We start from the raw sequence: 18,227 nt of genomic DNA on the forward strand, positions 1-18,227 counted from the left end.
TGGTTATTGCAGGTATGTGACATGAGTGTGCTTATCTTTCCTCACATGTTTTCTGACACTTGAACAGCTCTTTGCCAGAAGCACAAACTTGATATATTTTACATCTCCGGACTTTCAAGAAAATTCTGTGGTCTTCAAATCACACTTTAAACTCATCTTTTGATCCTTCATGAGCTATAGTAGTATTAAAGTATCTTTTGACATTTAGCTTACAATAGGGATGATGACATCTTTCCATCAATGTTAATGGTGAGCCAGCTTCCCATCCTGCATCAACAAAAATTAGGTTTATGTAGTGCCCCCTGTTACCATGCCATGAGTAAATATAGTAACAGGTTGTGTTGCATAACAGTTGCATATCACTTCTTGTGGGCTGGCTATTTTACAACACTCCACTTGTTCTGCACTTCACTGCCAAAAGTAATTACTAGGGTAAGGCTACAGTTGTTAAACCAGTCACCAAAATTAAGTGTAGAGGGCCACAGATAGGATGGTCAGATGCCACAAAAGTTCTCTCAGTGTATTTTAGAGATTGAATAAATGATACTTTCATTTCTATGAGTGTATTCTGTTTGTTTCTTATCCCTCCTCCCCAAATTTGTGTACCATTGAGTAAAAGTCTAGAGAACATCAAATTTGTGTGCAATTATACATAACTACTAGTGTAAATATATACTGTTCACTCAGTGCCATTACAAACAAATTTAGTGATCAGATTCTTACAGATTAATTTAATATGGTACAACTAAGGAGTCAGAGACGTGAAGCAGAATGGCTATACTGTGAATAGTTAATGTTGGAGGAGTGCAATGCCAATGTGGCTGAACACGAAAGCAAATCTTCCACATCTTATCACTTATATATTATCACACTCCAGTCCCCTTACATATCTATACTCTCTTTGTGCAGTTATACAAACATATACAGAACAGTGGAACATCCCAGATAGAGCCTAACCGATGAAAGTGTAAGCCTGGTGAAGGGGCTAACACTGAGCTTTGGAATGAATCAGATGGAGTTATTCCTGTATTCAGGAAAAAATTAAACACCATGTACAACCTATTTCACTCTGTATTATTCCCTTTACCAGAGAAGGAATACCAAAGAATTTGGAACAAATATACCTGGTGCAAACTACAAGTCAGGTATTTCCAAAATACATCATTTTCCTTCCAAGCACAAACTTTGCCAGGCTACAACTGCCCAAAACATAAATGTAAACCACTATACATGAAAATTAATGTAAAAAAGTCCACATTGCACAATGAAGGCAAATACCTGAGCAAAATACAACATTCTGACAAAAAAATTACACAAAGTCTTTCTCAATTACCTATATTTTTCTTTAGAGTGGTTCCCATTCAACAGAAACCTGTCTTGAAACAAAGCAAACCCTTTCAGATTTAAAGGCTAAACAGTCTTTTTCATGTCTCACAGGTATATTTAAGTTCTCACTGAAGAGATTTAACAATAGCATTTATTTTTTCAATGCATTCTTCTTTCTTCTTATTAATCTGATTTTCTGTATCAATCTGAGCTCTGGTTGATTTTCCAGGAATCACTTTATCTACGTAGAGACTCTGATGCTGTGAATAAAGCTCCTTCAATTGCCTGTAAAATATAAACACGAGTTATTACTGATTTTTTTCCTTCCATTGCAAATGAATAATTTCTTATACAAGCTTGACATCACAAATTATAACAGAGATTCAAAACTCAGTGCAAATATTCCTAAAATAATGACTATAAATATTCACATTCTACTGCCCATGATCTTCACTTTCTCCTGTCGACGGTTTGACCCACTGCTAGAGATTTTATTGTTGAATATAGTTTCCAGCATTGCTGTGCTCTGTCACAGGACATTATATTGACTTATAGTCTGCATTTTCTTTTCAAATGTCTGATTGACATATGAAACTCTACAACTGGCATATGACATGCTGTGGTTGCTGATGTGAATGACACAGTCCGATCACTGAAGATGATGAATGCTATCAAAGGCAGCCTAAGGGAAAGTAAAAAAAATAACAAAACATGGGTCCCTGCCTGTCTTTTCCCTAAGCCATCACAGCAGTTATGGGCAAAATGGTGGAGTTGTCTACATTAAAAAAAAAAAAAAAAAAAAAAAAAAAAAAAAAAAAAAATCCAGTGTGTCCAACCACGTGCATTTTAACAGAAGAAAGTACCTTATACAAGACACAGGTTCTTCAAAGGTAGAAATCTACAGTATCATGATCAAAACACTAAAACGAAGTGTTACAAGTTACCAGAAGTTTTGATGATAACTGAAGGTTTATTTACCATCCTTCAGTCTTATTCATAGAGAAATACATGAGAAGTTTGAACAACAATGCCTTCAGTCACAACATTTTTTATGTTTTATTGAATTATGTTATTCACTTTGGAACCAGTGAGTCATCTTCAGGTGCAAATTGTCTAATACCTAATTTACACAAGCTTGAGAGAGATGATACCCATGTTTCTTTTATGAGAAAGTTAGATGTTATGTTTTGTATTTTATGACTCAAGCTCAGAAAATACATGAAAAATGGTGAACAAACAGTGATAAACTTACTGAACAAACAAGGAAGAACATTTCTAACCTTTTGAGGTCAACAAACATTCGTTAGTTCATTTTATCATGACACGTCACGTCACTCAAGCCACACATTTGTTTACACATTTTAAAAACACTTCGCTTCACAGAAGTACACTGCCAGAAAAAAAATTAGTACACCCTCTTAGAGGTTTCCAAATCAGTAAAGATTTATTGTTGCAACAGTGCATATGGAGTACATGAAACGGTTACATTTACAGATCAACAGCACAAGCAGTTTGAGGTACTAGGTATCAACCCATACTGAAACACCCATACAAGCAAGTGATGCAGCCTACAGCAGCAGGAATGCAGGCACTGACTCTGGCATCCAGTCAATCATACAGACAGTGAACTGTCCTGGGGTGCATTATTCCATGCCTGCGAAACCTGATCACTATACGACTGGATAATCCTGGTTCTGTAAGAATTGTTGATTGACGAGTCACAGGAATCACTTCTGCCCCATCACATCCCACACATGCTCAACTGGAGACAAGTCTGGAGATTGTGTTGGCCAGGGAAGTTGTTGCACGTCGAGTTTCATGGGTAGTCTTGGGTGAGCATTATCCTGTTGGAACAACACATCATTTTCCTGTTGCAAGAACGGCAAAAGAATGAGTCTAACAACACTCTGCAAGTACCAAGTGCTGGTTAGCATTCCCTGCAGAAAAACAAGAGTTGTAGCTTTTAACATCCCAAACCGTAAGACTTAGGGTGGGACCAGTGTGTTTTGGACAAATGTACTCTACAATAGTGTTCATGAGATGTACGTCATAAATGCAAACAGCCATCATGTGCGTGCAGGCAGAGTCTGCTTTCATCACTGAAAACCAGGCGCACCATTTCATTTTCCAAGTGATCCTCCGATGGTATCAATCAAGCAAGCCATGCATGTCAATGCTGTGGTGGAGTGGAAGATGGGCTAAAGGTGTGCATGCCCACAGTGCCATTGCTAACAACCAGTTGTGTTGACACACCTGGCTCACAAATCCTCTCATCTGTGCTGTGGTAGCTGCACAATCTGCCACTGCTGCCCTTCCAATACGACAATCCCAGTGAGTGTCTGCACTGTGTAGATGTCCAGAACCTAGTATACAAATGTGAGAATGTTCACCTCACCACTCATATCAGCATCGTTGCACAACTGACGCAGCACGTCTATCTTGTGTGACAATCCTCCAAAATGAGCATTCCATCACTCGGAAGGCCACAATTTGACCTACTTCATCTCATGCTGTTGGCTGTAGGAAGCACGAGTGCATCTCTGTGGTATGATTGGCTGTTTGCTTCAGATGTTTGCACTACACTGAGTCATCTGGCTGTGAGCATTCCCTATTCAATGATAGACACAGATGGCACTCTGGTAGTTACGACACTACACTATATGTTGGCAAATGATGATAAAACCATTTTTAGTACATTTATTATCCTCCAGGTAGCATCTGATGCCACTGGAACAAAATCGACATAGTCTTTCCAGGTGTACCACTTTCCTTTTCCAGCAGTGTAGTTTAACCTGATACAGCATAAACTTCATCCTTGCTCAGTAAGGTTAAACTAAATCTGCGAAGTGTTTTTACAATGTGTAAACAAATGTATGCATTGAGTGACATGACGTGTGATGACAGAATGAATAAACCAATGTATGCTGACCTCAAAGTGTTAAAAATTATCTTCCTTATTTGTTCAGTAAGTTCCACTATTTCTCACATATTTTCCGCACTTGACTCATGAAATACAAAACATAACATCTAACTTTCTTGTAACAGGAACATGCATTTCATGTCACTGAAGAGCAAATGCAAATTATGTATTAGACTATTTGCACCTGAAGATGCACCCACAGAGCGCAAAATGCATTGCATAATCTAACAAAACATAAAAGAATCTGACTGCAGGTAGTGTTATTCAAACTTCCTGTGTGCTGAATAAAGTCACATTCACAGTGACAAAATACAGACCAAATGAAAAAAATAAAACAAAACATACAGAAATAGATAAAACATCTACCAATTTCTAGTTTCAAACTGATGCTAGTGCAGTAACACGGCCTGTATTGAGTTGAAAAATGTGGAAGCACAGTTGAAAGACAAGGATAATGATTTGGTATTTCCATCCTTGCTTTGGACAAAAGCAGTTATGTACCTGATGCTGCTCAACTTACTACTTTAGTGAGAGCTGTTGACGCCAGCTTCAACTTGGCGCAAAAGCTCCTCTTACTGATCTCGATGAGTGACAGCTACGGCTCACAATGGAACGTTTCGCTTAAAAAACATAACTGACAAAGATGGTCTTCCCATGGGAAAACCTTTTGTTGACTGTATTGGATCTTTCGTCACAAATCTGGCGTCACAGGATTAAATCACCAATACACTGTTCTACAGCACATTAATATGCTGGCAAAATGCACAAAAGTCAATGGTGTTATGGGCATAGTTGTAAAGAAAATTAACACACTCAAGACTGAACAATTTGAATCACATCTTCACAGACACAACTCAACTGTGAATGTGGTGATGTGCCTTATTTATGTGCAATATGCTGGCTGTGCAGAGATGTGGTCTTCACACATTTTTTTTAACTTATGTAAAGACACAGTACTATTCATGGATAGAACATGGAAGAAAGTACAAGAGGTCGACATTTATCGATGGATATTAGATCTTGAGAGAGCACTTGAATGTCCTGGGCACAACTTTGCAGCGCAAATATAAACTGAAAAAGGAGACACTGAATGAACATTTTGATTGATTTGTTCCAGGGCTATAAGCTCTGTGAGAAATCAATGACAGTAGATTTAGGGACTTAAATGTGTTTGAATTTGATTTTAACATTTTTTTGAAAAGGGCACTGAAAAAGCACTTCCTGAAATTCAAATGGAGCTAATCAACTTTCAGTGTAGTTACATAGTGAGGAATAAAATCTGAAAATATTCGGCAAGGACTATCCTTATGAACAGTTCCTGCATTTGTTTAAAATAGTTGTTCGATCCTGCAGAATGTTTGGAGTCGTATATTTGTGTGAAAGTTTTTCAGTGATGAAATTAATGGAATCAAAACCCAGGAATACTCTCACTAATGTTCATAGAATTGAGTTTTCTATCTGATACCCATCAGATTCACTCTAAATGCAATAATGTTAACAAAATGACCTTAGCAAATACTGATGTAAAAAAAAAGTTTGTTATTTTTGCACGTAGTCGGCTTGTTTGGAACTTCACACTTCTGTGTAAGAGTGAATGAAATATATTATACATATTTAACAAATATAATGTGTCCTTTGCTCAATACTTTGTGTTTATGTTCCATTTGCGCCCGTGAAATTTAAAACATATTACAACATATTGAAACTGAATGGACTAAAACTACAAGCCAAAATATGTGCATGTTTTTTGCCCATGATGAGCAGAGGAGCTTAAGTTGCTCTGGAATTTTTTCCTGTAAACAAGCTGCAAGTGCTCTCATGGCACCTGGCCTGAACATGTGTCTGTGATCCATAAGGCCTGCAGCTTTCGTGCCCAGTCCTGGTCCAAAGTCTCCTTTCATTGAAGAGGGGGAGGTATCTTGTGGTCATTGGTGACAGGAACAAGAGCACAAAGTGATATTCACAAATAAATATGACTGCAATCATATATTTTACTCTCAAAGAGAAGTCAATTCATTACATTGGTAACATAACACACTCACCTGTACAACAACCTTTTGCCCCCCCCCCCCCCCCCCCCCCCGCCACATACACACACAAAACTGTGGCGATTACAATAGCTTCAACACAGTTATGCAGTTTCTTTTTGTGAACCATCTGCACTGTTATTACCTGTTCAAAAATAATTTTCAACACTGCATATTATTACTGTCAGTTCAAAGAAGAAGGAAAATCAAAAGTTACAATTCCACCATCATCATTTGAGATCAAGCACATGTTCGCATTAGTGGGAACGATGGGCTAGGAAACTGGATTTGTCACCCTTCCAGGAACCGTCTCAGCCAACATTAGTTGCCTAGGAAAAACACAGAAAACCTAAATCTAGATGGTAGAATGCAAATGTGAACTGCTGTTCTGAATATGAGTCCAGTGTGCAAACCACTGCACTCTCTCACTTAACAGCAAAATAAATAAATCAACTAATAAATGTTTAGTAGTATCACCTTCACTGTCATCTGAAGATGCTAGAGCCACTTTTTGTTTTCTTCTTTAAAAGAAATGGATAGGGACTGTGCCTGTGTGGCCTCTGTCCGCAAACAACTATAAGCCACTGATGAAGGCTGCAACACTTATGGTGCTATTGGAATCCCCTAATAATGCCATTGTCACTGCAACTCCAAATGCACAACATTTGATCGGTCTGTCTTCACTCAAAAGTGGATGCCAGACAGTCTTGGGTTTGGTCATCACTAGATTGAGGGCAAGAGTGGGTACAGCCCTCACGGCTGCCTCATCATAACAAATATGAGAGGCTACCCATTGTTGATAATACAAGTACTTCAGAGGCAGAATAGAATACCTCATCTGTTGGGCCAGTGGCCAACTTTCCTGCTAAATCCCAAAAATTACAGAGGGTGTGTTTGTTGGTCATTGGGTGGGTACTACAGCCCCTCAGAGAAATAGCAGGCAGGTCAGGAAAGAACGCTAGTGTGCACTCTGTATGCTTGCCGGGAGATCTTGTCTGGGACATGGAGGAGGCTCTGCCAGTGACTATTGAATGCACTGGGTGCACCTGCTGCAAGTAGTATCTTGTATCAGCAGGAAAGATGTGTGCCATCTGGCTTCTGTGGCCATCCTTGGTTGCTTTAGACAATTGGTTGAATTGGTGGAGAGTCATACACAGGGTGGAAGCATGGCTCTTTATTTGCAGCATCATTCACAGAAACAATTGCAGTACTTTGGTTTGGAGGTGAGTGGAAGATCTAAACCATGGCTATTATGATTCTGCATTGATCTCAGATGTGAATTTCTCAACCTCCGCTATTGGGTAGAACTGCTCTTGGCAGTTGTCATACTACACTTTGGTGATAGAATACGAGTCATGTGGTAAGAATACATTAGTGTCGTAAATAAATGTGATGAATGGTGAGAGCAGGCGAGATACCACATCGATGTCCCACAGAAATGAAAACAACAAATAAAAAAGTGTGAATATGTTACAAAAAAGGAATTCAAGAGTCAAGACTCCCAAAATGGAACACAACTTCAAAAACGTTAAAAACATGTGTTTTGACAGAGCACAGATGTTAAACTGTTGAGTCCATTTGTTGCAGATTATGTGAAAAATTATAAGTTTTCATCATTTCCTTGGGAGTGATCACATTCACATTCATACGAACACTTATATCAGGCAAGGAGGTGTATCTCAATCACTTACCAGATGTACAAATTTAGTGCATACTAAGAGATTCCTATCATTTGACACACCTACTGTCACTAATGTCATGTATGACACACCAGCTGTATTTTCCAGTGGAGGATTCGGTTGACTTGTCGCCTTGTCATCAAATGTTTGTGGTCCCCATTCGAAAGCCACTTCCTTTCAACTGCTAATGTAGTAGTTGTGCTGAATCAGCTGCCATTATTGGTTCCTATCCTATCCTACGCCTCACTGTTGCAAATGGATCTTACACCATGACACACACAAATTTGAATAAAGTGAACAGCGAAATGGAAAAAACACCGCATGATGGAGGTTTGAACACATCACACCTGCTTAGCAGTCCAACACCATAACCACTTAACCATGACACCATCTCTCTTCACACCTGCTTTACATTGCGCTTCTTATTCTTCAACAGTTTACTGTTTCTATTTTGCCTGTTTTTCACAGTTCAGTACACCTTTTTCCTGTTTACATGCTACATCTGTGTTCAATTTTTGGTGGGCTGTCCACTGCACTCTCTTACCGCTAAATCTGAGGGTTAGCATGGTATATTTACAGTTAAGTAGCAATCTATCTTTTCCCACATTGTTAAGTAAATGTAATTCATTCATGAAAGAAGTGTCTTATAAGACACTTGTTCAACTGTTTCTTGAGAACTGATTATCAGTCCAGGATTCTTAATTCTTACCAGATTTAGTAAAACAGGAGAGAGGGGGAGAGAGAGAGAGAGAGAGAGAGAGAGAGAGAGAGAGAGAGAGAGAAAAGATCCAACAAAGCGTGGCCCATTTCACCACAGGATCGTTTAGTTGGCCTGGGAGTGTTACACAGACGATCAACACATTCCAGTGGCAGTCTCTACAAGAACAGCATTGCGTGTCACGGAGGAAGTTATTGTCGAAATTCTGCATATCTGTTCCAAGAAGGACTGGGACACATATTACTTTTGCCCACATATGGATAGTGAAATGGATGACTAAAAAAAAAAAAAAAAAATCAGAAATTAAAGCTCATGTGGAAATCTAGCGAGTTATTCTCTCCGCAAAGCATTCACAAATGGAAGAGAGAACTGGGAAAATGATTGTAGTACCAGATGTACCATCCACCACACCCCACAAGGTGGCTTGTGGAGCACAAACGTGTATGTAGATGGTTTTGTGTGGAAGACATCTAAGCATTCAGCACATTCTACTCTTCTAGAAAGCACTAGTTCAAATATCTGCATGTAAGATTTGCAAATAAGTGCAAATACTGTTAAATAAGGTGGCTAATTCTCCAGTAAAATACACCAATCTTGTTGTGTAAATTCCAAGCACAGCTGCATGTCCACCTCTAAGATACTTCAGTACACAGTCAATCCCTATGCATGCATCTCAACTTCTGTAACATAAAATACAGTCACAATAAAGACGCTAATACGTCCCATTTACAATCTACGTTACCCCAGTTACTATTTTGTAACAGCATCTCTCACTGACAGTAATTTTATCACGAGGAAACCACTCCGGACCAAAATTTAGGAATTGTGTACAGAAAGACAGGGAAGTAAGACTACTATCATGAATGTTATCATATTCAAATAAGGTCTGAATGAAACAACTGTCTTCCTCTACCTGTACCCTTGCAACTAAATGATTGCTACACCAACCACCTATAAATCTTTTGCAGATCAAGACTTAAAACCAATGTTGCTGGAGTCACCTGACTGAACAAGAGCAAATGTACACTTTTATTTATTTTCCTGACCTTTAATATCTGCAAACAAGAACTACGACTGATGTGAAAACTAATATTTCTGATATATATCCAGTGCTAGAAATCAGATTCTTACAGTGGTGAGCCAGCCCCAAATGTACAAAGGACATTCAAAAAGTTTTGCACAATCATCTCTAATTTTTTTTTTTATTTTTTGCAGGAGGAGAATGAAATATTTTGTGAACATACTTGGAACATTTAGCTATAAGTTGGTGTATAAAAGTATTTTCTTTTATTTACAGGTGAGCCATAATGGACCGTGAAGTAGATGTCAGGTTGCAACAACAGTCGGTGATGGAGTTCCTCTTCAAGACCGGCGATGACTCTGCCACATCAATTCACAGGTAGTTGCTCCCTGTTTATGGGGAGGACGGAGGACACAGTGGATCGCAGCATTGTCCAGCAGTGGGTGCAGAGGTTTAAAGAAGGTGATTTCTCTCTACTGAACAATCCACGATACGGTAAACCATCGACGGCAGTGAGTGATGTGAATAAGGAGACCATTGAACAAATCATCCAAAATGACAGATGAGTGACGACATGACAGCTTGCCAAAATGACTTGTTTGTCATTGGGTAGTGTGGTATCACTAGTACAGTCACCAGGGTACAGAACATTGGGTGCCTAGATTATCGACAAGGGAAATGAAAACACTGAGGAAGTATGTGTGCGAGGGTCTCAATAAGACACTTACTGAAGAGTGGAAACAGTGTTTTGACGGCGTTATTACACAGGATGAAACATGGTTGTTTTTGTCTGAACCTGAGAGCAAAACCCAATCCAAGGAGTGGCGTCATCCAAGTTCCCCTCAGAAGAAGAAACCAAGACTTTCACGGACAGCAGACCAAAAGGTGATGGCATCCTTCTTCTGGGATCAGTGTGGCGTCATTTTCATTGACTTTTTGGAACCTGGCTCCACAATTAACCAGGACCATTACTGTTTGTCATTGGACAAGCTGCGACGTGCCATGAAGACCCGCAGACCACAGCTTCAGGGTCAGCTCACCAGACTACACCATGACAATGCCAAACCCCATACAGCCCTTATGACGCAGGAGAAAGTCAGGAAAATGGGTTGGAAATAGTTCCTCATCCTCCCTACAGTCTGGACTTGGCTCCATCTGATTTTTACATCTTTGGCCGTCTGAAGGCCCACCAGCACGGTAAAACATTTGTTAGTGAGAAAGACCTCATTTCCTGTGTCAAGCAATGGTGTAAAAGTCAATCCCCAGAATTTTACCAAAGTGCATTTACATCATGGAAAGAATGATGGGTCAGATGCGTTGCAGCTGATGGAGGCTACATTGAGTAGGCTCTATGCATAGCTAAATGTTCCAAGTATGTTCACAAAAAACTTCACTCTCCTCCTGCAAAAAATAAATAAATTAGAGACGACTGTGCAAAAGTTTTTGAACGCCCTTTGTAGAGTGTGCCAATATTATGATTACATATAAATTTTATTATAGTTTACTACTCAACAGTTTTACAAATAGATACCACAAATAAAACAAATGATTATTATATTCACACTTTAATGATGACCCTTTAAGAAAAGTTTGACAGGAACAGTTATCATACTATTGACCAATCACTTCAGCAACATATACACAATACAAATATCATACTATACAGTGACTGGATGAAAGTAACCTTTTCTATAGCCTGTTCAAAATTACTTTAGGGTTGACATCTTTGAAGGAACGCGTGGAGTCATGTAGCAGAGTTGCCACACCTCACACAGAAGACGTGTGAACACTTCACTCAACGTGCACAAACTTACAGACTATTCAGTGTAAAAAGATGGAACTAGCGTTAGTGAGTTGTGGAAGAGCTGCACTAGGTCAATTTGAGCAACAATTGGGACCAGTCATCATCAGTGCAGAGCGGTAGTTGTTTTCACGCAGGGGATTCTCCCAGTTTCAGTTATTCCTGAGAAGCCAAAAGGTAAGTGACCAGAGGTCAATAGCGGTTTCCAACATATACAACTAGTCAGTGGCAGTTCATCCAGAATCTCCAAAGAGCAAAGGCCACAAAGGTAACTGTATACAGTGCAACAGCTCTCCCAGCTAACGGAGGAAGGGAATAATAATAATATGGACTTATTCTTTTCCACTGAGACTATCAATTCATTTAAAACAAAGTGTTTCATTCTACATAATTATCTAGTTTCGACTGCTTGCCTAATTTCAAGTACTAATTTTCATTTTCTCATGTGTATTGCACTAACAGATCATATATGATGCTGTAGTATAATAAATCAGGAGAAAATACCCCAACAAAACTGGCTTACCAAAAACCACAATTAAAGGAATAATACCAGGTAAGCTACTTTATGGTGAATCTGGACGGACATATGTGCACAGTAACCTACATTACTGGTATATGCTCTTTAGTGGGCTTGACGAAATTCTGATGTTCTTGCAGTATTCTCTTATATTTTGTTTCTTGTAAGACATAATGTATGACCTGTTACTGTTATACCTACGAACATCACTAAATGTTTACTTGAGACTGACTTAATGTTGTGTTGTGTTGTGTTTTTCGTGTTTCCACATTTCTGTCCAATCCATGTATTTATCAAGCCTATCATCTCCTCCTCTTGGTCTGGCATATTATGAGGCATCTTGTCGACGTCAACAACAACAAAACAGTTGGAAGAATTATCAAAACAAATTGCTGATAGCGTAGGCATGTAAATGTGAGCTATTTCTTGAGTGATCTCATATGACAACTCCTAATGAAGAGAGAGATGATGAAGATTTACACTGAATAACATTTGATGAACCTACTTCCGACATTGTTCAGTACCACACAACACAAAATAGTAATGACAGATACAATATTAACCATACAATCGCAAGAAATGAAAACATACAAAAAACAGTGTGCAACAAATGATCCCACAGGACAGCAAGACCCCTCGAACTTCAGCACAGAGCAAGCAGGCAGTGTTATACAGTGGGCCATGAATGTCTGACAACAGCAGATGGTTTCTGCGGCTGAAGGTCTCACAGTATTGGCTGAATTTGTGCCGTACCTTTCTCGTGAACCTCACTCAACTACTTTCTCTGTAGTTCTCAATCCTAAATAAACTTTGAATACACTAGATGTAAAATAATTTTATTAACATTTGACAGTCATGAAAATTATAGCTATATCTTTCATTCACCGATTCCTCAACATAGTAGAATGAGTGGTTCAAGAGAAATTTGCTACATTTAGTTTTGACAAAGGATTTACCAGTCCTTAAGATTTTCAGCACAGTGGGAAGAAAGTTGGAACTTTTTGCACCAGCATACTTAGCACCTCACTGCACGAGAGGCAGATTTTTTTGGTTGGTAGTCTAAGTCATTCTTATATTTTATGTCATGCACTCGGACTGCTAGATGCTTTCAGAGGAGTGGGGTTCTTTATAAGGACACAAATAGAGAGAAAAATGTACTGAGAAGAAACAGTAAGTATTCCCTGCTAATTAAACAATTTGCAACAGGAGGCTTCTAGACTTACTCTACGAATGACTGTAATCACACTTCTCTGATCAATGAAGATTTTTTGCACAAGACAAGAGTTCGCCCAGAAGATAATTTCATATGACATGATGGAGTGCACAGATGCAAAATACGCTGTCTTTCAGACAATTTGGTATTGAAGAGAGCACTGTAATATGAGAAGGCACTCTTAATCCAAAAGCAGCAAAGCTCAATCTCTTCACAGTTTGAAGTATGTGATGTTCCCAGTTCAGTTTGCAGACTTAAGTGAAGGCTCAGGAATATGATGTGATCAACTCCCTGCAATTACTGGTAATCAAATTCCACTATCATTGTAACTTGACTGAAACTGCATAAAATCTGTCTTGCTTAGGTTGGCAAAAATGGAGCTAACAGAAAGTCAGTTAAATGCTGGTGTTGTCTACGAACATAGTAAATTTGCACTCATCATCCCAGCTTCAGACAAATCATTAGCATAAACTGGAAACAATAAAGTATCTAGAACAGAACCTTGTGAGACTCCATGATGAATAACATCCTAGTCTGGTGCGAGAGCTATGTCCAGTTTGGAATTCACAGCTTCCAAAATTACTTTCTGCTTCCTGTTGGTGAGACAGTATTTCTCCTGGTTTCCCAATTCTCCCCCTACATTACTTTACCTGTTACACGCTAAAACAAAATTATTTCATCCAGCAGAAGTCATAGTTTTACGAAAAGTTTACCAGAGGCTTCTGAAGTTGCTCCGATAGTAAGCTTTAACAATGTATGGCACTATGGATTCAGTGGAAAGGTTTTTCGTTACATGTTTCTTGACGTTTTCCCAGCAAAGCAACTATTCCATTATTTTTTGGGTGTGTGTGTGGGATATTTTTAATTCATGTTCCCATATTTTGGCTGACAACCTTTCAGCCACTCTCAAGATAGTTGCTTGCAAGTTTTTAAATCACTTTACACACTTTAGATTAAACTTGCAAGCATCAGAGGTAACACTGTTATTGCGAGAACTCATCTTGAAAAAGTTTTAAAGGTTATCAGCTGAAATATCAAAACATGAATTAAAAATATCCCAGATGCACACCTGAAAAATTATGGAATAAGGTTCCTTGTTGACTGACAGCATTAATTAACAAACTGATTTGCCATTCCACTCAAAACAAAGGAAGTGAGCTTGCAGTTTACACTGAAGAATTACATGAATCATAAAAAAAATATATAGAATTGAATTGCCTTTAGAGAGAAATATTTTTTCCACACTTCATGTTGCTGCACTAGCCACGTAACTTTTGTTTGGCTTGAAGTAACCTGCTTGAATTAAACAGAGACGAGTATGTTTGTCTCTTCTAAAGAACAGTGTACATGCAAGCATGAATACTTTCTTTTTATTCTGCATTTGGGAGAAACATTTTTGATAGAGAAATGGCCAAGTTGAAATTCAGCAGTCTGGCTTGAATTCAAGATTCATTATATTTCCTCCAGTCATTACATGCAAGCTATTTAGCAGTTAAGTATAAAATATATTACCTGTCTGCTTTCTGCAGCTCGGAAACCTTTTCAGCAATATCTGGTGCATCTTTCAGTTTCAATAACAGCTCAGCAATGGCTGATGTTTGTGCCTTATATTCTTGATTTATACTTTTCATTGCACTCTGAAACAGAAAAAGTTTATTACAAAATCAAGAGCTTCTCTTATGTGGATAACTGACTAGGTTAGCCTGGAAATCTTGGTCTGGAGACTGAAAGCACTCAGAAGTTGCTGTTCCATAATAGACGGGGCAATGGAGTGCAGGAGAAACACATGCTACATATGTAGGGAAAAAAAGAAGTGCAGATAAAGGAAGCGATAAACGATGTGAGGGAGCTGCAGTTAACAGTAATTTACACTTGAGAGTTTATTCTTTGTTCACCTATCAATCCAGAATAAAAATAACGATTTGACAGTAATTTGCTATATTTAGAGTAAGGAAACAAGTTATCTGGAAATGAAAGCATTTAGTTTAACACGTAAGAGCTTACAAAATGTGGAGGATGCCAAAGTAACCTTGACAATAAAACAGAAAATTTGTATGGGGACAACAAATGATGAAAAAATATATAGCAGAAGGCAGTGGTTGTTTAACTGCAAAAGAAAAGGGAAATTCTTTAAGACACTCTTGAACACTAGTTGCCACCGCCCAGCAAAGACAATGGGCCTTCTCAAAATGACAATCAATCAAGCCTACGTCATCTCAGATGGAGATATGCTCATGGAAAATGGAAATATGTCTTGTCAGATACAGCATGAAATACAGTTGCATCAAAGGAATACCAAAAAAGAGGATGATGGCACACACTGTTATGAGTAGAGTACTGAGTAAACTTCAAGTTAAAGTGATTTTTGGCTTCTGGCAGAAACCACTTCAGTGCTTTTGGGCTCTGTCAATGATGACCTACAACTAAAGAATTACATGTGAATGGGACAAGTCTTAATATGAGACTACAAAGTTCCGTGTGGGTGGAATACAAATAATGAAAGGAGTGAAGTTCATAGCTGTGTACACACACACACACACACACACACACACACACACACACACACACACACCAACTGAAATCTTGCTATGTTTTAGGGCAATATTTTCCTGAACCCTATCACAGCTACAGACGTGCTCTCTGCACTCCATGCTTAGCGAGGCTTTCTCATCACTGTCACTGCTCCCCTAAGGTACTACCTATGTTGTGAGGCAGCATTCCAACCACCATGAAATACTTGTTACCTGATGTTAAGAAAAACTACTCAGTGAAAAAATTTGATTTTTGCATGGCTTGCCATCTGCTATCTTCACTCAATAAAGGATGGAATTTCTTTTCATTATTAGTCATAGTTACAGTGCAGCATCAAATTAAGTAAAGCACTGCATGAAATTTTAAAGAATTTGCAAAGGTAGAAATGCATTTCCTACACTTTGTGTATGGTTCATTTGAGCTCGCACATTGCTGTGTTTGAAATGTAGATAACACACTGAAATTTTATTTAAAATTGAGAGCACAATGATATCACATTTCATTCTCAAGATATTCATTTTTATATCCAAAGGATGGTTGCACACGCTGCGCCCAATTCTGCCCCTGCACATCGGGAATCGTGGTCATAACAATCGTCATATTTGCAAAGGATAGAATGCAAAGAGGCACTTGTGTTGTACGATAAACACTCAACTTCTTTTTATTCACTGAGATATGGAAGTAACTCCTCTACAACAGTGGAAGGGTTGGCGGACTGGGACACGTAGAATACATCAATAGCCCTTAAGGACAACTGCGAGATCGTGTTTAAACATGTCCTCAGTACCTGGGGAGCAGCAGAGCATGAGTAGTTCACTCGTCTGCAGCAGTCAAAGGATTAAGGGACCCTCATACATTCAATATTCAGTACTGCACAATAATATTGAGCATCTGACAGCGGGACTAAAAGTTTACACAATTTACTTAAGGGGGTCTTAAAAATACTGACACTCACTGAATATATTGTGTAATGTATTGTACCGAGTGAGAATAGTACTACCCAATCAATAGCACTTACTGCAGAGACCAAGAGGCATTCAATTTACCCCAAAGGAATTTTCATAAAGAAGAGAAAAAGTAAATAACATTTATTTTGCTTGTAGCAGTTTTCAGAATTGGCAAATAAGATCTGTTCAGCTGTCCAGTAAGCACACACTTTATTTCCTTGCAACTGTTGTCACATCATGGACATATGATCACACAATTTTTCAACTAGTAATCAGTAAATAACCGTTATATATTGTTTGCAACAGTTTTTATAGCATAGAACTACGAGTACATAGAAAACAGCACATGCACATGGCAAATTACACAGCTCACTTGTTTAATTTGTAATTAGTTGTTGGTGTACTTTATGAATCTATACTCCAATGAAAGATCTCTGGTCCATTGAAATGTTTACTGGAAGCTTTCCTGACTTATTTAATCCATTCTGCATAATTTCTGCTTGTGTTCTGCGAGAAGGCAAGAAACTCAATTGCAATACATACGAGTGCCACATTATCAAGTGCGAACATGCTCACTACGAAGGCATAAATATTGTGTCAACATTATTGTGCTGTTCTTGGCCTAGCACTTTTCCAGATTTTATTGGCAACATTATTGTGCAATAAATATTGAGTGTCAGGGGCCCAGGTTGTTTGCATCAAACACTAGTCAGAAGACTATGGATCAAAACACTGTGGTACAAAATTATGGGCATCCAGCAGTTTTGCTGAAATTATTATGCAACACTCAAAATGCCAGGAAATTTTTAAATGACACAAATTTCTTTTTTTCAAATCTTTGAATTAATCATAAGTTTCAGTTGCAGAACTAGACAAACAACTACATATCAATTTAGGTTTGTTCTTCAGGAGTTGCCACCTGACTCTCCCATTTTATCAGTTTCATATTAAATGCCTGAAGTGCACTGTAAATATTTGCTGTTACCAAGCATTTATCTAGCAATATCAAGGTAACCTGTAGTGTCTGACACAATCCAAACTGTGTTGTGCAAATTTCTTGTTTAGGTCTTACTGCATCCCTTAAAATAATATTTCTGTTCAAAAGCTGATGTCTGTTGACCTATTACACAGCAAAGTGATGCGGAATATTATCATACTTCAAATATACAGAAAGCCTAGTATGCAAACAATTACTTCCATTACATTCGTTGTCTTGAAGGATTTTCCACGAAGTTTTTGTCACTGTACGGAACAGAGCATAGGGGGCATTAACTGTGTGCTTGTCAATCAGTTTAGCTTCTACAAAGCTGATCAAGTTGTTCTGCAAGGACTTTAGTATGTGCCAAAAAGAAATGTAACATTTTTTTCATCTTATGAATGAAGAACAGTGATTACAGTTAGCATTTTTTGACAAGTTAAAATTGTATGTTAGAGCAGGAATTGAACCTGGAACTCCTGCCTCTCATAGACAGCTTGCTACTAATTACACTCTCTGTTTGTGTGCCTCATCTACCAACTCAAAGTCT

At 38.4% G+C, this 18,227-nt stretch overlaps 1 protein-coding gene across 1 annotated transcript in view; it reads right to left on the reverse strand.

The window, feature by feature from the left end:
• Positions 1 to 1,053: 1,053 nt before the first annotated feature.
• Positions 1,054 to 18,227, reverse strand: part of LOC124556484 (dolichyl-diphosphooligosaccharide--protein glycosyltransferase subunit 1) — a 98,266-nt gene continuing 81,092 nt past the window's right edge. Inside the window, exons 9-10 of the mRNA XM_047130439.1 lie at positions 14,735 to 14,859; positions 1,054 to 1,611 (exon numbers count right to left, since the gene is read on the reverse strand). Of these exons, the coding sequence (XP_046986395.1) occupies positions 1,452 to 1,611; positions 14,735 to 14,859 (285 nt within the window). The 3' untranslated portion in view covers positions 1,054 to 1,451. The remainder of the gene's footprint in view (positions 1,612 to 14,734; positions 14,860 to 18,227) is intronic.

The sequence above is a fragment of the Schistocerca americana genome, chromosome X (assembly GCF_021461395.2).
Source record: "Schistocerca americana isolate TAMUIC-IGC-003095 chromosome X, iqSchAmer2.1, whole genome shotgun sequence".
In the NCBI taxonomy this organism is placed as follows: domain Eukaryota; kingdom Metazoa; phylum Arthropoda; class Insecta; order Orthoptera; family Acrididae; genus Schistocerca; species Schistocerca americana.